The 23,928-nt window shown below is 39.0% G+C and overlaps 1 protein-coding gene across 1 annotated transcript in view; it reads right to left on the bottom strand.

Moving 5' to 3' along the window:
* Positions 1-23,928, bottom strand: part of NEK5 (NIMA related kinase 5) — a 75,860-nt gene that overhangs the window by 4,460 nt on the left and 47,472 nt on the right. Inside the window, exons 12-18 of the mRNA XM_027856913.1 lie at positions 20,311-20,377; positions 19,706-19,819; positions 11,539-11,625; positions 10,888-10,965; positions 3,829-3,909; positions 3,343-3,411; positions 15-141 (exon numbers count right to left, since the gene is read on the bottom strand). Of these exons, the coding sequence (XP_027712714.1) occupies positions 15-141; positions 3,343-3,411; positions 3,829-3,909; positions 10,888-10,965; positions 11,539-11,625; positions 19,706-19,819; positions 20,311-20,377 (623 nt within the window). The remainder of the gene's footprint in view (positions 1-14; positions 142-3,342; positions 3,412-3,828; positions 3,910-10,887; positions 10,966-11,538; positions 11,626-19,705; positions 19,820-20,310; positions 20,378-23,928) is intronic.

The raw sequence follows: 23,928 nt of genomic DNA, 5'->3' as shown, positions 1-23,928 counted from the left end.
AAAAAAAAAAATACCTGCTTCTGGACAATATATTTTTTCCAAAGCTTGGTCTGTCTCATCTTCGTGTTCATTCATAAGCTGCTTTTCCTTAAGTTTCATACCATCCTCAAAAGGCAAAGTTTCATTCAGGACATCTATTTCCTGAAAGAAAACCAGTGTTTAATGAGAAACAGAACAAATATTCAGAAAAATATTTGTGAATTCCCCATCATATCACTAGGTATAATAGGCACACAGTAAGTATCAATCAGTCAATAAGCATTAATTAAATGCTTACTATGTGCCAGACACTGTGCTAAAACAATTAGAGACAAGAGAGACAAAAATGAAATAGAATTTCCCTTAGATAAGTTTAAAGTCTAACGGGGAGAATACATATATATATGTGTGTGTGTGTGTGTGTGTGTGTACATGTGTATGTATATATACACATGTACACACACACATATACACATACACACATATATATACACACATGTGTGTATGTATGTATGTGTGTATTGTCAACCATTTCTGAGTTTATTCTAAGAAAGACAAACAAAATGAGGCTGCATGTACATGTTTATTTCTCTCAAAGCTAGCAGAATATGCGTATAGAGATATGCATGGGAGTTCATTGTAGAAAATGAGCCAAAGGACAGATAGACAAAGGGGACCTTATATCTTCAGAGTAATTTCCTCTCACCCCTCCCTCCCTTCCTCGCTCAGGATGCCTATGTCAGCCAAAATTATAATCTCCGTATGTATTAACTATAATATGAGAAACTAGTTTCTTAATTGGATAGATTGTGAATACAATAAGATAAGAGAATGTCAAGGTATCAATTGAAATTATAGATCCAGGATGTCTATGTTTCTTTTGTTATTAACATGACGATATGTGTGTGTATATATACATACATATATATATAAGCATGGCATAACATGTGTCCATAAAATACCAAGATAAAGAAAAAGTCCCATTATTCAAGATAGTGTCTGGTTCAAGGCATCCTACCCTGGACAGTCATGAACAGAAGAATGCTCCTGATCAGTTTCATCTGCCTCCTAGTTGCTGATACAGGAAGGAGCATTTTGAGTTCACTCAGAGAGCAAAGCAAAGCATGTCTGTTATGTCAGAGCATGCAAAGCATTATGGTAGGTTAAGCTCAGAGTGGGCCAAAATGTCTCTCCTATTTGGCCAATCCAGGTTTTAGGCCTTTCTCAGGTGATGAGGGGCTCAAAAATGGTTCACAGTATGTATATATGTATGTACAAAGTATAATAAAATAAACTCAGATAGATAGATATTTTTACAGAGCAAATCATTAGCAACTGGGGGAGTAATGAGGATTTATGAGGAAAGTAAAGTTTGAGCTGAGCTTTGAAGGCAACTAGGAAATTTCTAAGGGGTGGCAGTGAGGAGGGATGGCATGCTAGGCATGGGGGCTCCAGTACAAAGGCCAGGAGACATGAGAGGGAGTTCCCTGTCTAAGGAACAGCAAGGTATCCCAAGGAGGGTAGAAAGAAATAGCAAATAAAAAACTTGGAAAGGGAGGTTGGGGCCAGGTAACATCTGATGTTAGAGGTAATGGAGGACCACTGGAATTTACTAAGCTGAGGAGTGATAGGTTGGACCTGGGTGTTAAGAATATCTCTTCTTCAGCTACATGGAAGAAGGACTGGAGAGAGGAGAGACTTGAGGCAAGGGTGACTAATTAGGAGGGCTGCAGTGGTATAAGCAATGGTAAATACTTACTGAAGGTTCACAATGAATAATTATCAAAACTCACATTTATAGAAGGTGTTATGGTTTATAAAGTGTTTTCCTCAACAACAATCTTATAAAGCTTGTCATGTGTTATTATCTACAATTTACAAACGAGAACCTCAAAGGCCAGAGAGTCTGAGCAGCCTGGTCAGCATCCCATAGCTCATAAGTCAAAATAGAAATACTTAAATTTCCCATCCTAAGATTAAACTAGGGAATGCTAAGGTATTTGCTGCTTGTTAGTAGTTGTGGTAAGTGGTCTCCTAAACAGCCTTCATCAATTGACAAGTCCTCCTATTTAGGTCTGTATTAATATTTCTTGTATTCATTCCCTTCTCTCCACTCACGTGGCTACTACCCTAGTGCAGGCCCTCTTCATCTCTCACCTGGACTGTTATAATAGTCTACTAACTGATATCCCTATAACACCCCAATCCCTCCTCTAATCCAATTGCCAAAGGCAGATAGCTGAACATAACAATCCCCTACTCAAAAATCTTAAGTGGCTTTCATTGCTCCTAGGATAAAATACAAACTCCTTAGACTAGCAATTATGACCACCCGGAATCTGGTTCCAATTAACCTCTTTAGCTTTGTTTTACATTTTTCCCCTCAACAGATCATCTCTGAATTTAACACATTGCCTCTTATCTCTCTGCATTTCCACTAGCCATCTCCCAGACCTGGAATGCACTTCCTTCACATCTCAGTTTCAGGTCACTTACTTTCCTTAAAGGTTCTCTTCAGAAACTTTGTTTTGTGAAGTCTTTCCTGATCCCTCTAGCTATTAGTAGTTTCTCCCTCCTCACATGTTCCTAGATTTCTTTATTGGATTTTCTCCTTTTCCCCCTTCCTTCTCTACCCTATGTTATACATATGAGTATTCATGTTAATCTCTTCAGTGAAATGTAATTTCCTTGAAGACAGGACCATTCTGTTTTTGCTTTTTTATTCCTCACACCTAGCATAGTCCCTTATATGGAAGACACATGGAAAAAATAAATATCTGTTGAATTGGATGACATAAAAACTGTTCTTTTCAGTTTATATTATTTATCCATTTATTTACCCAGGACAGAGGTGGGCAACTGCTGCCTTGAGGCCAAATGTGGCCTTCTAGGTCATCAAGTGATGACTGAATCTGTTTGGGATAAGAGGTGATATTTCTGTTGCAGAATCCCAGAATTTGACGGGATCCCCAAATAATTTGGTATAATCATTTAAAAAAAAACTATTTCCATATTAGTCATGTTGTGAAAGAAGAAACAGTTTGCAAAAGGGAAAAAATCATGGAAAAATAAAGAAAAAGAAAAATAGTACGCTTCAATCTGCATTCAGACTCCACAGTTCTTTCTCTGGATGTGGATAGCACTTTCCATCATGAGTCTTTTGGAATTGTCTTGGATCACTGAATTGCTGAGAAGACCTAAGTCTATCATAGTCAATCCTGGCACAATGTTAGTGTTACTGTGCACAGTGTTCTCCTACTATCTGTGTGACCCTGGGCAAGTGACTTAACCCCAATTGCCTAAAAATTAAAAAAAAAAGATTAACAGATGCAAAACAGAAATGCATAATAATTAAAGCCATACCTCCTCCCCTTGCTTGTTGTTTTCATCAATAATACATTTGTTCAGATTTATTTCAAACTTTACTCCTCCCTAAAATTAAAAAAAAATTTAAAAATCTCTTTATTTTTTAATATTCCATTGAAATTCCCTAGATGGTTCTAGGGGTGGGGAACCTGTGGCCTCATGGCTATATGTGGCCATCTAGGTCCTCAAGTGTGGTCCTTTGACTGAATCCAAACTTCACAGAACAGATCCCCTTAATAAAAGGATTTATTCTGTAAAGCTTGGACTCAGTCAAAAGGCTGTACCCAAGGACCTAGAAGGCCATATGTGGCCTTAAGGCTGCAGGTTCCCCACCACTGGAGGGCAATTCTCTTTGAGAGAGAACAGTTCAGAGGTACTTTCAAACTCTGAGATGACTCCATAATAACATGGTTAAACAAACCTGTAAGTAAACCAAGCCGTAAAGATGGAGGCCCAGGGTCAAAAAAAGATAATGCCAATTACCTTAACCTTGTATTTCTGTTCCAGCATTTTTCTTTCCTGTTTGCTCTGCAGCCTAATTTGTTCCAATTTTCTTTCAATGTCCTGAAAGGGCAGAGAAAATAAGAGGATTTTAAAAGCCGATTGTATACACACAAGCCCTAAAACTATAACGCACTTCTAAAATGAACTGGCTTTCAGACTGAATCCAATTGTCAATCCCCTTGCAAACAGTGTCTCTTGAAAGTGATTTATTGCCCATTTGTGCCTCTAAGTGCTGTCAACATCTGTTACTCTGTTTGGGGACTTCATGCAGAACCATGAATAAGCCACTCTAGCTTTTCCTGTACAAAGGTCTGTAATCTGATACTGCTAATCCCTTGTCTTTTAAAAAGCTTTCCATTATATAGATGTGGCACAGTTTAATGAAAGCAATAAATGAAAATGAGAATTTATAAAACAGAAATATAGGGCATGATTCTTTTCTTCACAAAACATTCACTGGAGGGTTCAGTTAAAAAGAAAGCTTTCTTGGTGTATTTAAAATACAATTCTCTTTACAAATATACACACTAATGCATTAAACATAATACCCACACTATTGTATAAAACTAATTTCCTTTTTCCTTCTTTCCCTCAAGAATCACCTGAGCCAATTTCTGCATTGAGTTCAGTTAATTCTGGGTTACTAGGAGAGGTTTCTTGAAAACTTCAATGGATCTATGATTTTATAGACAATATTTAAACCCTCTGGGGCAGCAAGGTGGCTCAATAGATAGTGGGCTGGGCCTGGAGTCAAGAAGATTCATCTTCCTGAGTTCAAATTCAGTTTCAGACACTTATTAGTTGTGTGACTCTGGGCAAGTCACTTAACTCTCTTTGTCTCAGTTTCCTCATCTGTAAAATAAGCTGGAGAAGGAAATGGCAAACCCTTCCAGTATCTTTGCCAAGAAAACCCCAAATGGAGTCATGAAGAGTCTCACATGATTTAAAAATGACTGAACAATAATAGAAATCAATATGTCACCACAGAGATCTTTATGTGTTTAGTGACCCTGGTTTCTGTTTGAGATTGACACTGCTGGTACAGGATTCCTAAATATATCTTCCCATAAATCCTTCACAGGGAGTCTAGCCAATGGTCAGGTGGTCTTCTTCTAATGCTTTTTGTATATCTCTAAGCAACACTTCTCTCTCACTACCTGACCAGCATAGCCCCTCTTTTTTTGGTCAAACAACTCTAGGATGATTATCTTTTTCAACATGTCTTGTGTCTGAGTGATAGTGGTAACATTCTTCAGCCTGTTTATGCCCCGCACACACCTCTGGATGTGATGGAGGATGTGATATTCTATCATTTGCACCTATGAAAGATCATTGGAAGAATATTAAAATTCTCAAATGGATCTGTGACAATCAAATGAGATATTTTTAAAGCACGCACTTAGAACGGAGCCTGGCACGTGCTATTTAGTCGCTCAGTCACATCTGACTCTTCATGACTGTACAGGATTTTCTTGGCAAAGATACTAGAGTGGTTTGCCATTTCCTTCTCCAGTGGATTAAGACAAACAATAGTTAAGTGACTTGCCCAGCATCACAAAGCTAGTAAGTGTCAGAGGCCAGATTTAGATTCAGGTCTTCCTGACTCCAAGCCCAGTACTCTGAGCCACCTAGCTGCCTCCTAGCACATAGTAGGTTATCCAGTCTGTTCTCCTTTTCCTATTTGATTCTAGACCCAAAGAATTTCTCAGCTGCAGCATCTGTATATGTGTATACACATACATGCATGTATATACATATACACACATGTATGCATATACATATATGTGACAAACATATATACATCAATGGGAAAGCTCTGCATGATGTTCATTTAACAGCATGTCAATGTCTAGACAACAGGCATTTTTCATCCACTTCTTTTTTTCAGTGTGGATGGTTAGACCAATTTCTTTTAAGCGGTTATAGATCTCATCCAGAAGGCTCTGCAGTGTTCCATGGCTTGATGTAATTGCAATTATATCAAATGTCTTCCACAGACAGAAACAACTAGAGTACCTCACCATCTAAAGGGAATCCTTCAATACAGACACTACACTGGATTTCCTCAAGGACAGTGGTAAATACTTTTGGCACATATTTGTCTCCCTGTTTTATGCCTCACCTAATATTAATGATCAGAGATATGGTGAACAAGTTTATCTCTGCTATTGTGTCTTTGAAGGAATCTTGAGTAATTTTGATGTATACATTGGTGTACTTCCAACTCTCTTGTTGAAAGGGAACTTTAAGGTAGCATTTTGCTCTACCAAATAAATGCTATTTATGATCAACAAAAACCACAGTGGGATTCTGTATCCTCTGAATTTTTAGTCAATTATGTAATTGTAAAGACGTGGTCTACTGTGAAATACCGCTTGCAAAAGCCTGCATATTCCCCGCTAATACCCTCATGGATAATGCCTTGGATGTGAGTGTAAACAATCCTCATAAAATTGTATACAGGTGGGAAAGTCATTATAAAGGCCAATAGTTATTGGAATTTTAATAAGTCTCCATTTTTCTTCAGTATTAATAAAGTATTGGATTTTTCCCCATGCAATTTGTATCTTGCCCTACCTCAACTATCATGTTAACCATTCCTTCAGCACCATTACAACTGTGTGGCTTCCAGTACAGGTCTATTGACCTAATCCAGCTGCATTTCCTATCTCTGCTCTCCATGCTATGCCTACCTCCTCTATCAGCACATTTGGCACTGTGATGTCAGAATCCAAGTATGGTGTTTCCAATGTCCACTCCATCAATTCCTTTACTTGCCTCTCCAAGGATGCCTTGTGAGCTATCCCTCCACTGAGCTGCACCTTTTTTCTCTTCTGGTTTTGTTTTCAACAAGAGTGTCAAGATTGACAGTTGAGTTCCTTCAGTAGTATGTTCACTCATTCATTCATTCAAAAGTATTTACTAAGCTCCATGGTGATTACATAAGGATCTCACCTTTGAAGTTCTAGTAGGAAAGTTAAAAGTTTGTAGATGATCTAAAAACTATGTGATTGATTACAGAGAGGTCTCTGCCCCTTTTCTGCTACCCTGCAATCTCACTGCAGAAATAAAAGAGGGCTACACAGGAGTGAAGGCCATTTTAGTAGTTTTTAGTATTTTTCTTCTGCATGTTTGCCATGTCCAGTGAATTCATCACCAAACAGCTAGCCTACTAGTGATGAGCCTTCTCTGGTTTAGCTATGCTAGTTCTCAGAAAAGTCAAGTCAGTCTGTTTCCAGTGCAATACTCAAATCCTTTTGAGTATGGTTGAACCTGCTTGAATTTCCATCCTGCTGCCACAGCTTTCAAAAACCTAGCATCACCTCCACACCATAATGAGGCATTAGAGTAGGACTTCAGAAATGATTAGAGTAATTGCTAGTTTAAAAACATGGATTTTTGTTTCAGGATCAAAAAGACAAGGTCGAGGGGCAGCTAGGTGGCACAGTGGATAGAGCATCAGCCCTGAAGTCAGAAGGACCTGAGTTCAAATCTGGCCTCAGACCAAACACTTGACACTTACTAGCTGTGTGACCCTGGGCAAGTCACTTAACTCCAATGGCCTAAAAATAAAAAAAAATTAAAAAAAGACAAAGTCAGGGGACCCTTTAACAGGAAGCAGCTTCAGGACACCTCACCTGCTGCTCAGTTTATCAGATTCAAATCAACCCTTTCTCCCTCATCCAGTTTAGTCCTGAACCTAACATATTGTCCAGCCTGTTGCCTTTGTCCAAGATAAACACGTTGATAAACCAGCTTGGTTGGCTATGTATATGATTGCCTATCATAGTATAGAGGAGAGGGATTTTTCATCCATTTGTTTTCTCCTGTGTGGATCATTAGGTCAAATTCTTTTGAGTGATTATGGCTCTTTTTAAGATGTTCTATATACAAGATATTGGGAAATATTTCATTGCTTCCTTGGATCTATGATCTCATCAATATTAACACTCTATTCAATGGTCCACTTTGCAACTCATCATGGCAACTCTTGTCCATGCCCTCCTTGCTCTAAATCTTCTATAAGAAGGTCATCCAGTATTCTGGAGACCTCCATCTAGACATCCTGATGTTGCATGGACGCCAATAGGACACAGACTCTGCCTATCAGTTATCCTTCAACCTTACTACACAAGCAATCCATCTCCTTTTCCAGTCACAGATCTCTCTCTGATGACATCCATGACAGCACTCTTCCTATTCAATCCTTCAATATTCTATGTCATAGCCAGCTCATATACCCATATCCTCCTTTCATTGCCCTTTGGGTAACCTGCAACTTTAATTCTTCAGAGACTCCTGGAACTACAAGCTTGATACAATTTAACATCACTGGAGTTAGAAAGTACTGTTAGAAAGATAAGCCTTTGTTTCAGAGAGAAGCACGGGGTCATTATAAACAATGAATAATTTCATAAATGCAATCCATCCTTTTCTCTTCTTTCAGTTCACTGTAGGACTCAGTTCTTTGCTTCTCAGCAGTGTCTACCCATGATACAGGTACTGATGGACTACTTCCATAGATTGTACAGCCAGCTACACACAAAGGAAGGAAACAGGCATTTAAATGCCTACTATGTTCCAGGTACTACACTCCACACTTAACAAATACTATCTCATTTGATCCTCACAACAACTCATCCCCATTTTTTACAGTTGAAGAAACTGAGGCAAACAAAAGTTAGGTGACTTGGTCAGTATCACATAGCTAGCAAATATCTGAGGCCAAATTTAAACTCAGGTCTTTCAGACTCCAGACCCAGCACTGTATCCACTGTGCCACCTAGCTGCCTCTTAAAAATCTAGCAGGGGTGGGAAACCTGCAGTCTTGAGGCCACATATGGCCCTCTAGGTCCTCAATTGTGGCCCTTTGACTGAATCCAAACAGAATGTTCTACGAAATTTGTATTCAGTCAAAGGGCCGCACTTGAGGACCTAGAGCGCCACATGTTGCCTCAAGATTGCAGGTCCCCCATGCCTGAACAATAGGCATTCTTCATCCACATATTTCTTTCTGTGTGGTCAAACAGTTCAAAGCGATGATGGATCGCACAGAGATCTGCAGTGTTCCAAGGCTCAATGCAATTGGCCCGTTATTTGCAAACAGAAGCAACTGGAGGACTTCACCATCCTTAGGAAATTCCTTTTCCCTTTTTCTGCCAGGCACTAGAAATCCTCCATTATAGTGGCCCCAGCTTTGGCAAGCATGAATCTCCTTGTTTTTTGCCTCAAAGGGTTGTTAGTCTACACACGTGCACCGAAGGCACCTAGATGAAGGTATGTGTGAGAGGCAAAGCAACAGGCTTTCACTGATGATACTCTCTAACAGGTCACATCTTCACAGTCACAAAACTGATTGAAAGTTGAGGAGAAAACAAAATCTCGCTGTGCTTATTACTTGTCAAGTATAAAACAAGCCTTTGATTTGGCAGAACAAAATGTCTCTGGAGGCCCTCCTGTTCATGTCTCTTATGCATATTTTTAAATCATACAATACTTCTTGTAAGACATAGCTGAGATTGCTCTACTTTCCCATTTCCATAAAATCTTTATAAAAATAATCTAGTAGATTTAAAAATACACATGGGAAACGCCCAACGGTGCAGCCTTTGGAAACATTTTATTCTGCCAAATCAACACGCAAATTATAAGCTCAGCAAGATCTTATTTCCTCCCTCCCTACCTCTCATTTAATTGTGTGACTGTGAAGATGTGACCTGTTGAAGAATAACATTTGCTTGTCCCTTCTCTTCTCACACATACCTTCATCACAATTCCTTTGATACTTGTGTACATTATTTTAATAAAGATTTTACAGAGATGGAAACATAGACATATGGTTTGGTAGTTACTAAAACTTGTCCTGGTAGTCTTTTAAAAAAAGTAACAATAAGGTCCAAGTTTTCTCTCTTCCTCACCAAAGCCTTTGGGATCCCTCTATTTTTTCAGATACCTTGAAAATCAAACTTTTAACACCCTCAAAATTGCACTGCCTCCAGCACAGAGTTTCACTCATTATACTTGGTTAATCCATCAGCTTTTCCCATATTTGTTTTCCTAAATTCCATCAAACTCTAAGGCAGCACACTAGAGCCTTTGGAGTCCAAGTGTGATGGGTGGCTCCACTTTCATTAATGGAGAAATGGATTTGTTTTCAAAATCCTTACAGATCATTTTCCTTTTTCTTCCATGTGATATCCTCCTTCCAGTTTCCTTTATAATGCCTCCATGATGATTTTGTTTAGTTATGCCTCTAGCCAAGCCTTCTACAACTTTGTTTTTCCCTCCACTGGTTGTCATTATTTTATGAGGTGATACTGTTTATAAACTTCCAGCAATTTTTTCCCATAACATTTTATAAGTGAGTTTATAGTCTAATCTTATGTTGTGTTTGGCAACCATATCTCTCTGCTTGGCAAGATCAAGTCCTAGAGGATAGATCCTGAAAAATACCATATATATATAACTAGAAATACATAACTAGAAAATTATGTCAAGGGAAAATTGAGAGACAGAGAGACGTGTGACCAAAACCTGATCGTTTTAAAATGTATTTCTGAAAATAAGTCCTAATTCATTTCAGTTCAAATAAAAACATTAAAACATTTATTAGGCATCTACTATGGGCAGGGTACTGTGTAATGCACTGGGGTAGAAAGACAAATATGACACTTTGCCTGTTTTTGAGAAGCTTATGATCAAATGGAAGAAGGGAGGAAATGTGTATACAAATAAGTATTATATAATAAAGGAACATAATTCAAATGAATTTAATGCAATCTTTTTAAGCACCCATGGTATACAAGGCATTGTGAGAGGTGTCCCTCTGGGGGCAACTGAGATTTCCACTCATAAAAAATGCAATATATTAAATAGTTGGTTTCCTTACTATAAGATCTCAATGACTGGTTTTATGTAGCTAAGAAACTAACATATAACTTTCAAGGAGCTGATCTTGTATATTAAGAGGAAATCTTCATGGGAACTTTACAATAAAACTCAATTCACAGACATCAGTACCTGTACTGGTTCTCCTACCTCCTTAGGTTCATCCTGGTGAGCATATGTGTTTTTCTGCTTCACGACATAAGTCTTGTGATTTACATTTGAATCCTCCTTTAACACAAAACATTCATGATTAATTCTGAATCCAGACTGTAAAAATTCAGTAAGTTCCCTGATAAAAGTCAGAATACCAAAAAGGGCCTACTAGTCATAGCTTATATTTATATAGGACCTTAATGTTGACATAGTTCTTTACTCACAACATAATGAGGTAGATGGTAATGCAAGTATTATTCCCATTTTACAGATCATTCAATCAGCAAGCATTTATTTATCCATGGTCACACAGTTATTTAATGTCATAGGTGAGTGTCAAAACTAGGTCTATCTTTTCACTCTACCATGCAGTGTGTAGGCTCTCAAGATAAACTTTTTTAGACCAACTGATGATTATAATCAACAGTGATTTTGCTGTATTCCCCAATTATCTGAGAGAATTTCAGTGCATTAAGAGTTTTTCTCTCTAAAGAAATGTTATATTACTATTCCTGTTGGGAATCTTATCCCCATTTTCTTTAAAGAAATAATTAATTTTGATAGCTATTCAGTGTATGTATTTATTCTAAATGAAAAAAATAATGATCACTTTGGGAGAAATTGATTTTTTTTCTTTTTTTTTTTTACCTCAAGTCCTCTTCCAACCTTCCTTCTAATAGCTTTCATGTCATTGTGGTACTGCTGGCGTATTTCCTCTAACTGTTTCCGATATTCCTATTAAGCAAAATGAATGTTATTAATGTGAACAACCTAGCAAAAATAATCTAAACATCACCAAAAGTTATTATATCATTTAAGGAACCTGGAAAGATTTTGATAGATGGATGGGAGACACATTATTGGAAAAGAGCCTTCAAGGCAATGTTTTGTTCTACCAAATCATATACTTTTTCATACTCAGCAAACAACAGATACAATGGGATCTAATATTCTCTACATCTTTTTGTCAAGTGTGAAATGGTAAAGATGTGGTACCATTGACTAGCCAATACAAAAGTCTACTTGTTCCCCATAATACTCTTATCAAAGACATCCTTTATGTATGACATAAAAGTTTTGTATAGGTAGGAGAGTAAGCATATGGGTCAGGAGTTGTTGCTATTTTCTCAGAAATAAACCTGTTTAACAACTCTCTGATGATAATAAATAAGAGGTGAGACACAAAGCAGGGAGATATATATTCGCCAGTGGTGTTCACTACTGATGGAGAAGATTTAGTACGGAACCCAAGTTAAAGCAGATTCTTCGTGGATGGTGAGATCCTCCAGATGTTCTTATTTACAGGTTCCTTTGTTCTGGTCATATCAAGTCTTAGAACATTCCAGACCCTCTTGAAAGGAAAGACCAAGTGAATAAAGAACGTCTACGGCCTAGATTAAGAGATGAATTTGAATGCACAACCTATAAAACTCATCCATCAGTATGTATGCCTGGGACAGATAGCAGGAGCTAAATAATAAACTGAGGTCTAAGTTGAACAGGAAGAAGAGATCGGGCTGGATTGCCTTCAGGAAATTGCAAAGATTTGTTAATTACCTCAAGGTTTCCATGGAAACAAAGGTCTTTTTTTTTTTTACTACCAATATTCTAGTGGTGCTGCTATATAGCTGTTGTCATTCATCCTTCATACTAGAGGAAGACCAATGATATCACAATGTTGGGGTCAAGGTACAGTATGTTTGACTGTGGCTGATCACTCCAATATGGGCTCAGAAGGTTCTACCACAGGTCAGGCACAAATTGTCCATTCGAACACTTGGGATAGAGATGTCTCTAGATTTGCACATCTTGTGTTTCCTTTGTGCTACTGCAATTCTGCTTTGCTCATAGAGCACAGCACCTTCTTTGATACAACACATTATACTAGGCAGTCTTACGCCAGCACCTCCCATATTTCACAATCAATACTAAAGTTTTTCAGAGAGAACCTGAGAGTGTCCTTGTACCACTTCTTTGACCCCTGTATGAGCACTTGCCTTGTGTGGGTTCTCCATAAATAGTCTTTTAGGCAAATGTGCATTTGGCATTCTGTCTACATGGCCAGTCCTTTGAGGTTATACTTTCTTCAGTAGAGTTTGAATGCTTGACAGCTCAACTCAAGAGATATCCTCAGTGTCTGACGCCTGATCTTGCCAAGTGATCTTCAGAATCTTCCTAGGACAATGCAGATGGAAGTGGTTCAATTTTCTGCCACAGCGCTGGCATACCATCCAAGTTTCACAGGCGTACAACAATGATGTTGGCACAACGTCTCTGTAGATCTTCAGTCTGGTACCAGACCAATACCTATTCTCTCCCACACTTTCCTTCAGAGCCTCCCAAACACTGAGCTAGCTTTGGCAATGTGTTTGTCAACCTCGTCATCTCATCTAGCTGGACATCCCTGGAAAGTATACTGCCAAGGTGAGTGACAGCATTCAAAAGTTCTCCATTTGTTATAACCAATGGTTCTGTGGAACTTCTGTTTTCTTGGTGTTCGTTGTCAGGCCAAAATTAGCACAAGTGACAGAGAATTAATCCATACTCTATTGCATCTCAGCCTCAGAGGCTGCATTGAGTGCACAATCATTTGTGAACAAAAAATCATGCACCAACTCTCCCTCTCTTTTGCTATATGGCAATGAGGCTCGGAATACAATTATCTTTGAAGAATTAAGAATGAGTATTACACAAAGGCCATGGAGAAGCACATGAGAGAAGGGTGACAAGTTGCAACATACAACCAATGAAGAACATCAAAGAACAGGAATAAAAGACACCATCCAGGAAATGTTAGGAAGGGAAGGTTGGCTGGTTGTGTGGCAAGGATGAGGAATGACAAGTGACCAGCCCATATGCTCTACTGGCACTGTCACAACGTCAGGAGAAAGTGAGGAAGACCTCTAACACATTGAATGGAACCTCATGGTGAACCTATGGGAGGCATGGATAGAAAAAAGAAGAGTCAGACAGAATGGACAGGTACAAATTGGTTGAAATTTGCATCCTTGAGGGACTCTACAATCAATGAGATTCCAGATTCATCTGAGAAGATGAGTACCATTTGAATACACAAAAAATTTAAAACACACACACACAACTGACTTGCATTAGATGAAATTCGAGAAGCCTGGTGCTCTACATCAGTGTTCTCAAACTTTTTTGAATGCCTATCCCCGTCAGTAAAACACTTTGGAGCACATGACCCCAGTATATGTAAACTTATTTTTAACAGGAATCTACTGCGTGCCCATGGTGCCTCTGATTGTGTCTCTTTCTGCGGAGAAACTGAAGCCCCTGCTTCCAAAAGAATATGATGAAATGGAATGTAAATGCCTTGGAGCGACTGTGGGTCATTTGGAATTGATTCTGGTCTGCTAACCACATGATAAAGAGAAGCCTTTTCTGATTGTCTGGGTAGTTGGAATTGCAGGTATCTCTGAAAGAGCTGTAGTCAACCTCGGCCATTCTCGTCAAGCCATTCTGTTTTGTTGCTCTTCTCTTGGTTTGGCTCCTCTGCTGGTGTCGAATGAGACAATGCTGTAAGAGGAGCAGTATTGGGTCTTCTCCCCAGTGGGGCCAAAATGTGGCCATGTAAAACAGTCCTGCCCTTGGCCTTTGCATTTGTTCCTTTCCCTCTAGGAAGGAAATGGGGACTCCAACCATGGGAGTTTTGAACAGTCAGGAAAGTGAGTGTTCCAACATGCAGGTTTTACAGCCAGCTTGGCATCAATGCCTTTAAAAACAAGGGGTGACCTTCAGGAATGACCTTCAAGACCCAGCCCAGCAGTACCTGAGACAAGGACTCAGCTGGCACTCATGGTGCATTCTGTATGAGCTTGGTGGGATCAGTGTTACGTTGAAACTAAATTAAATTAAGAACAAACCCACTCTGCCCAGAAACTAAGGTGATCATATCACCTTAGTTTCTGGGCAGAGTGGGTTTGTTCTTAATTTAGAGGGTCTTAGAGGGTCTGCCCCTGAAGTAGCAGGGGGAAATGTTTGTACTTTTGTTCTTTCTTATTTCTTTAAGATAAATATTCCTTTGTAAAAGCTAATTGGTGTTAAGTGGTTAAATGGAACTGAGGTGTTAATTGTTGGTACCTAACAGTGAGAGGAAACAAAGCCAGTACAGCACAGAGCTGATGGCTGAGAAATGAGATACCCACCCAACCCCTCAGTGTACCTTAGAACCATGAAAGGTAGATGTAGGCAGCCTGCCTCTGGAAGAGAAGGACTGGAGAATATTTGTTACATGCATTTATAAATTATATGCACTATTATGTTAACATGTCATCTACAAAAATAGGAATTAAAAAGGACGGAGAAAAGATAAAATAAACAATATGTTTTAAATGTTATTAATGGTACAAAACCCCCTTTTATTCTTAGGAGCAATATGATTGAATATGCTATATATGACCTGGAGCATAGGACAGAAGTAAATAATAGTTGTTAGAAATTATTCAGTTACTTTGATAATAGCTAGCATTTATGTAGAGTTTTAAAGCTTGCATGGCACTATACAATTTTACATTTTATCCTCACAACAACCCTGGGAGGTAGATGCTATTATTATCCCCATTTCTCAAATTAGGAAGCTGAGGCAGACAGGTTAAGTGACTTGCCCAGGGTCATACAATGTAGTAAGTACCTGAGGCAGAATTTAAACACAGGTCAGTCCTGGCTCTGGGCCCAGTGTGCTGTTCACTTGGCCTGTAGCTAGCCAAGCCAGTGAATTTTTCTTTGCTTCTTTCTTCCTTTTTTTTTCAAACTTTTTATTAAAAGATACCCAACAAAGAAATAATAGGTCATAATGGTTAGTGACCATAACAGCTCTTCAGCAGGAGTCATGTTTCTCTGTATATATATATTGACCATAAACCAGGCAAAAACAATTTTTAAAAAGTGAACTGTCTCTGATTTCAACTCAGTAGAAGCTTTCAACATAAATCTGATCTTTCTTTCTTCACACAACTCTCCTTAATAGAAGGCATCATACTTTAATTTCAATTTGCTTATGGATATCTTAGCTGTGTTTTTGTATGAGATACAAGGAACATCTAGAAGGCCAATTTGATTGGACCACAAAATGCAAGGGGTGAAGTAATAAAGCTAGAAAGGTAGGCTGGCGTTAGGTTGGTAAGGCCTCTGTACACCAAACAGAGGAACTTATATTTGATCCTTGTGGCAAAAGGGAGCCCAGGAGTTTCTTGAGTAGAGGAGTGACCTGGTCAGACATATATTTTAGGAAAATCATTTTAGCAGGTGTTTGAAGGATGGATTGGATTGGGGAGAGACTAAAGGCAAGGTGACCACTGCTAATAGTCTCGGTGAGAGGAGATGAGGTACTGAACCTGGGTAGTGTCTGAGTGAGTAGAAAAAAGGGAGCACATGCAAGAAATGTGGAGTTAGAAACAAAAAGATTAGGCAGCTGCTTGGATATGTGAGGAGAGTGAAAATGAGGAAGTAAGGATGATGCTGAGATCGTACACCTGGGTGAATGAACGCACAGTGGTACCCGCAACAGAAATGTGGAAGTTCAGTAGAGAAGACAGGTTGGTGGAAAAAATAATAAAATGAGGTCATGATATAGATTGCAACCCATCAATGCCTGCTCAGCCGTGCTACTCACTCTGTCACACAAAACAAAAAGGGGAGAAGAGGATGGGCAGACAGCCAGTGATATGGAAGGCAGTGCAGTGTGTTATATGGTATATGCCAGGAAGGTGGGGGCTTTTTCCCCATGGGACCTATGTAGCTGCTGCAGTTGGTGTCCAGATTGAAGTTAGGTTATTAGTCCTCTAAGGGACAATAATCAGTACAATAGAGGGAAAGCTGGGAGCTTGAACAGCCCAGGAGGTACTGAAGTAGGGGAGTGTTGCTGGGTGTGGGTATGGCTGTTGGAGAGAAGTCACACTATTGGCTATTGAAGAGAAGGTGGGATGCAAGTCATTTTCCCACTCTCCCACTGGTTGATGATATACCCCTTGGGGTCATACCAAAGCCTCTCAGTAGGTCTTAGATTCCTCTCTGGAGACCACAGCTCTATGGGACTGAACTCTTAACTAGCTGTTGTCTTATACTTTATCTATGATAGTTCTATGATTTTTGTATTATACAACTAAACTTGTGATGAATTCAGTTTTTTCCTAGCACAACAACATCATTATTTGAACAACTATATGTAACCTTTGAGACTCCAAAAAGGCAAATGTGCAAAAACAGCAGGCTTAATACAGAGGCCTGCCATTCATGCTACCTTAATTATAGCTGTTTACTTTCACATATGCTTTGAGGAGTTAAAAAGTTTCACAAACTCTGTCTCATCTCAGACATTGATTAGATTGTATACCTGGCTAAGTCACTTATAACTTTCCAGCATCAGTTTCCTCATCTATAAAATGAGGTGATCAGACTCAATGGTTTCCAACTCCCCTTCTAGCTTAAATCGACGACATCACGAGTGTCATCCATGAGTCCAGCATCTCTGGGGCTGGGTATTCCTCTCACTCATCTACAATCAGCAAGGGGTGGGAAAGGCTTCAGTAGTTATAGTTCAGGGTATGAAAGTACTCAAGCCTCCTGTAGGTGCTGTGAAATAGGATGCATTGTCACATTCCCTCAAGATGCTGTTGCCATTCTTCTCATGTGACCTCCAAGAGTCTAGCATCTCCTGAGTTCTGTATTCCTCTTACCAATCTACAATCACTAGGGGTGGGAAAGGCTTCAGGATATAGTTCAGGGTTTGAAGACACTCAAGGCTCCTGGAGTTGGTACAGAAATATGATCCATTGCCACATTCCCTCAAGATGGTGCCTCCATAGCTCACTTGTGGCTTTTACTATACACAGCTTGTTGCCCCATATTGTACATTTCTTATCTGGGTTAGTCAGCTTATAGAAGAAGTCCATACAGGGCCAAGCCTGTGACCTGGATGGCCTCTTATGGCAATGCTGAATTCATTGGTCTCTTTGGTGAACTATTTCTGACGGTATGAGCAGATCAATATAGAAACCAAGGTAAAAGTGGTTCTTAACATAACTCAGTGTCTACTCACCACTCCCAGAACACACCTTAAGCTTTTCAATTTTCAGGTAATTGTTCATGTTGCCCTGCATTCTTGGAATACCTCCCCATTTTTCCATGGATACAAATCCAACTCATCCTTCAGGGCCAAAGGCAAATGTGAAATATTCGGTGAAATTTTACATGATTAATCTGACCAAAAAACAATCATTTTTCTTCTGGGTTTTTTTTTCTTCATCCTTATTTTTTAAACAAATGAGCTGTTGTTTCTCCTTCATTTTAGAAGATGATATCACATGGTGAATTGGATTTAAGGGAGGCAGAGTTGCACAAAGTCATCAGCCTCACTCTCTCTTCCACAGTCACTGAAGTCAGTGGCAAGACAAAATTCAGGATTACTGGCAATGGCCCAGGACACAGTAGATGATCTTGGTGTCTTCCATGTCTGACCAAGCTCTGAGTGCTCCACAGTGCCTACTTCAGCCACCTTTATGGCTGGTGGAACAGATTGTTCTTATCTGCCCATTATGCTGGGGGAAGTCTTCACATGCTTGGGGAAAACAATCTCCTAACTCACTGACAGATTTGAGGGCCCTCAATTACCCTCAGCCTGGTTTAGCCCATCTGCTGAGGCAGTTTTACCAGGGTATGACCACTGTACACGCTGTAGCTTCTTGGAGCCACAGGTGAGAGTTGAGTACTGGGTGGACACCAAATGTGGTAGAGCAGCCCTGAAAAAGGCTTGGCAGCCCTCACGCTAGATGTGCTAGTCCACCTTGAACACTTCGTACACTCCAACAAAGGGGATCAAAATCTCACAGAAGAACTAGGACTTAGGCCCTGGTGTTGTGATTCAAATCTAATAGTCTTACCACCACACCATGCTGCCTCTTCCATTCACATGGAAAGTAATGCTGTCACTGATATCATCTTATAAAATAAATGATGGTGACATATAGGTAATGGTTATTGATCTGCAAGGTATGTGCATTTTTAAAACCTTCATTTATACTGTATATGTGAGAAATAATTCATTTGGACCCCTACTCTATTCCAATCAGTACTAATCAGTTTGATAGGATTCCATGGGGTAGTGATTATAAGTTCAGTATATTAGCCCCCTAAATTGCAGGTTGTAAGCTCACTTGCTTAATCATAGGAATCTAACTAGGGACCCTCCACCCATATTTTTCTTTGCTAGGGTGACCAAGCCCAGCGTGACAGAGGCGACTCAATTACATGGGTAGTCCTTCCAGTTATTTTTGTACCTCTGGACCACTCTCTCTTGTCCAGCAAGAACAAGTACAACCATCTTATGACCACTTAATCAGTGGAGATGCCCCATGCTTCATCCAAACTGTGACTCCCCTGATGACATGTCATTTTTGGCCCACAAAGCAAGGTCAATCAACCAATGGGATTCGGTGCTTTGTATAGCCTCTCTAGAGTGTTCAAGTATCAAATCTGGTATCAAGCATTATAAAAATAAGGCCCTGGAAGAAGTGGGGTATTTCAACTCATGAGGAAGAGCTGAGGTCTACTTCATTAGAAAGGACCATGGATTCTTTAATAAAGCACGGTTGGCTCACAGCTCTGCCTCAGTCTCTTTTATTATGGGTCGGACAATTTTAATCCCCACATATGTACAGTTATTTGCATATTGTCTCCTCCATTATGAGGAGACATATGAGCTCTTTGAGGGCAGAGAGCATGTTTGTGTTTTCTCTGTATCCCCAGAGCTTAGCACAGTGCCTGGCACTTAATATATGCTTGTTGACTGACTGACCTCTTGTTTAATTTTATTCTTCTTAGACTGTAGATCCTGGAGTTTGGACTGTTCTCCCTTTCTTTCCTTCATTTGTAATTGGTTATTTGGCTCAGCTGAAGATGGACGAAGACCCTATCAAAATATAATAAATACAAATAATAAAATAAAAAATAGTTATTTTTAAAATATTTTTTTCTGATGAAACAAAGGCCCTATTAATAACATCATCTATAAAGCAAAATAGTTTTCTTTTTAAAAACATTCTCCCTTAGCTCTTTCCCTTCTAAAAAAGAGTCTCATCATGAATTAAACTCAATATTTAGGGATATTAGAAGTTGCTAATAGTGGTGAATAGAAGGAAAGTGTATCAGTGGAAATATGATATTCTATGGTGCCATGTGAGACATCTAGTTTCAGTTTCTCAATGGATAAATGACAAGAGAGATGTGAAAAATCTGATGTTTAATCCCTTGGGGATGGAATATGGAGTAGAATTGCCTTTGATGTTGTAAGGGGAAAAAATTGGGAAATTACATTCAAGTAAAAGGCACAGAAAGGCACAGAAAGCAAAATCTCTGAGTTAGATGCATTGATTTTCTTCCAAAATTTAGCATTTTTCTTACCAATTGTTTTTCCACTTTCAGCTTATACTGTTGAGCTTCCAATCTCCTCTGAAGGTACTCGGCAGGCCTTAAGAAAAACAACATTTTTTTTCAGCTAGAGGAGCACTTGAAAATAATTTCAGGAAAGCAGACTGACAGTTGGCAGATCTTAGTGCACAGTTGAAAATCCAATTTCACTTCACCTTTATGAAGTGAAAAGGACAACTCTAAGGTCAAGGAATAGGAGGAGGCTCATGGACGGTTTCCATGAAGAATATCCAAAGACTTGAGAATGAACTAGGTGGAGGGGAAAAACTGTGGGAAAGAAGTCTCCTCCAAAACTACTTTTCCTGGAATAGACAACTTAGTGTTTTTTCAGAAAAACCAACTCACTGTCTGTTTATGCCACAACAGTTATCTGTCTCTTTAAAGAGCATGTTTTTTGAAGTGTTTAGTTAACTCAATATTGATAAACCAGCCTCATGTTACATATACACATTCAAAAAACCCCAACAACACATATTTGCCTACAGAATTGTATACAAAGTTTTAAATGATTTATTATTTAATGTCACTGATTCATAACTGCTAGAGTCTTTGCTGTGAAAGACAGTACAGAATAGTGGATAGAGAGGCAGAAAGTCCTGAGTTCAAGTCTCCTCTGTGCCCTATACTTCACTGGGTATGTCATTTACCCTCTTATGCCTCAAGCTACTCTGTGAGATGCAGAGAAGGTGCCAGTCTGCATTATTGGAGGAAGCTCTTCCCAAATGGCTTCTTAAATGGATGAAAGCATGCACAAATCCAGTTGAAATAGAATCAATGTTCTTTCAGGATTTATGGGACAAACTTTCTTATGTGATTATAAAGTTCTTTCATGCGGAATAGGGTCTCTACACTCAAAAGCAAATAACTTTAATTATCAGTGTTCCTTAATTTAATATGAATGTTAATTAGTTATTTATTAAGAGACTATTTGCAGAGCACTATTTTCATGAGTCATCTAGACAGCACATTGACTAAAGTGCTGGGCCTGACGTCCTGAATTCAAATGTGACTCTGACACTTAGTAGCTGTGTGACCCTGGGCAAGTTGCTTAACGTCTGTTTGCTGAACTGAAAAATGAGGATAATAATAGCATCTACCTCAAACGGTTGTTGTGAAGTTCAAATGAGATAATATTTATAAGCTGTTTAGCACAGTGCATAGGTGCTTAAGATCTAGAATGAGGTATGAGATAATTACAAACAACTGTAATACTAAACATGATTACAAACAACTGTAATACAACTATAGAAGATAATGGGAGAGATAATTACTGCCTGGGAGGATCAGGGGTATGTTGGGGGAAAAAATATACCCAGGACACACTTTTAAGTTTAATCTACATTATTAACATTTATCCATCACTTTCTTAAGTCAAGACAATCAACAAAAAATAAATCAAGCCCTAATTTGTTTGCTTATTTCCTAGGTGAAAATTTAACAATCAACTTTTCAAACATATTAGAGTTGAACTCAACACACTCCTAGGGGTAGGGCATTCAGGGCATAGAAAGAGATATGAAAAATGGAACTAATGAAAAAGGCACAGAGCACCTATGGGAGCGTGGGGTGGCAAGCAATCTAATTTGGTAAAAGCTCACTCTACATAGAAATGAGTAGTATGAGACAAGCTTGGAAAAGTAGAGTGGCCCCAGCTTATAGAGAACTTTGTCTGCCATGATAAGGATTTTACTTGGTAGACAACAATGAAAGGTAGACAACAATAAAAGGTAGACAAATGAAAGGTTTTAAGCAGAGGAGTGGTATGACCAGATGTATTGTTGACCTGACTCCATTAGGAAGGATTGAAGAGGAAGAAAAAGGAGGCAAGATGACTTAGTTGACTAGGTGGTAAGGAAGGTCTAAGCCAGGCTGAGGGCAGCTGCTAGCACTTACACAGTACTTTAAAGAATTGAAATATTACAGAGGTAAAAGTGATAGGATTTAGCAACTGATTGGATGTTGGAGATGAGGGAAAAGGGAAGAGTCAAAGGTAATCTGAAGGTTTTTTTTAACACGGGAAATTGAATATTATTCTGATGGACAGAAATCATGAAGTCATGAGAAGATTTGAGGAGGTGGAGATAATAACTCTGGCTTTAGACATTCTGATTTTGAGATCCTAGTAAAATATTCAGGTAGAAATACCCTAATAGCTTGTTGGAGATGTAACTTCAGAGTCAGGACAGACTTCTGAGCCCATGATAAACATATGCAAATCACTTGTGCAAAAGTATGAAGGTCTGACAGTAAAAGAGGATTTCTAAGGGAGACAGTATAGAGAGAGAAAAGAAGAGAGCTGAGAACAGATCATTGTAGAAAAAAAATAGCTTAAGGAGGTGGAAAGAGGAAAAAGAGACAGCAAAAGAGACAAAGAAGGAAGGGGTGGTTCAGAAAAGTATTGGGAATGCTGTCTCAAAAGGTGAAGAAAAAAATATTCATAAGAAATGAAGGAGAGTGTCAATAGCATTAAATGTCAGAGAGAACAAAAAGATTGTTGACTGAGAAAGACCACTGGGTTCGGTGATAAGGAGGGTATACGTGACCAATGAGAGATTAATTTCCGTGGAGATGGAGAAGGAAACCAACTAAGACAGAGTGAGTGGTAAGGAACCTGAGGCATCAGGAAGACTTTCTTTAAAAAATTTGGCAGTCAAGAGGGAAGACTTGGGGCAGTAGCTGGATAGGTTATAGGTTAAGGGAAGGTTCCTACTTAAAAAAGGGAAAAAAACCCACTTTGAAAAAATCAATAAAGACAGTTCCCTACTCATAATTAGATTATTTCCCAAATGTTTGTAAGTTGGTTGTTTGGAATGTGGAACACATTTCCCCAAAGAAGAAAAAGTCTAATCTCTTCCATGTGACAAGTCTTCACATGCTTATAAAAAAACAAAACAAAACAAAAAACTCAATTATTAATTCTTTCCGTCTTCTTTTCTTCAGGCCAAATACTGCCATATCTTTCAACTGATTCTTATATGGCACGAACTCCAAGACCTTAATCATCCATGTTGCCTTTCTCTGGGTGCACTCTAGTTTATCAATGTCTTTCCTAAACTATATTGCCCAGAACTCAACACAATACTCCAACCGACCAAGCCATACCTCACAGAACTATTGCCTCCTTTATTCTGGATCCTATACATCTCTATTGGGCATCTAGGTAGCATGGTGGATAGAGCACTGGGCCTGGATTCAGGAGGACTCATCTTCCTGAGTTCAAATTCAGCCTCAGATACTTACTAACTGGGTGACCCTGGGTGAGTCACCTAACCTTGTTTGCTTCAGTTGCCTCATCTGTAACATGAGCCGGAGAAGGAAATGGCAAACCATTCCAGTTATCTTTGCCAAGAAAACCCTAGAGGGGCTCTTGAAGAGCCAGACACAGCTTGAACAACAAACAGCTCTCTTAATGCAGCTGAAGGTTGTATTAGCTTTCATCACACTGCTGACCACACTAATTTTGAGCTTGCAGTACGCTCGAACCCTGAGATCCAGTCATGCCTCCTTAATCTTGTATTTGTGAAGCTGATTTTTGGAGCCCAAGTGTTAAGACTTTACATTTCTCTCTTTCAAATTTCACTCCTACTCAAT

This window comes from Vombatus ursinus, unplaced genomic scaffold (assembly GCF_900497805.2).
Source record: "Vombatus ursinus unplaced genomic scaffold, bare-nosed wombat genome assembly UNPS02011700.1, whole genome shotgun sequence".
Classification (NCBI taxonomy): Eukaryota; Metazoa; Chordata; class Mammalia; order Diprotodontia; family Vombatidae; genus Vombatus; species Vombatus ursinus.
The sequence above is the reverse complement of the archived record's forward strand: the minus strand, read 5'-3'. Positions and strand labels throughout refer to the sequence as shown.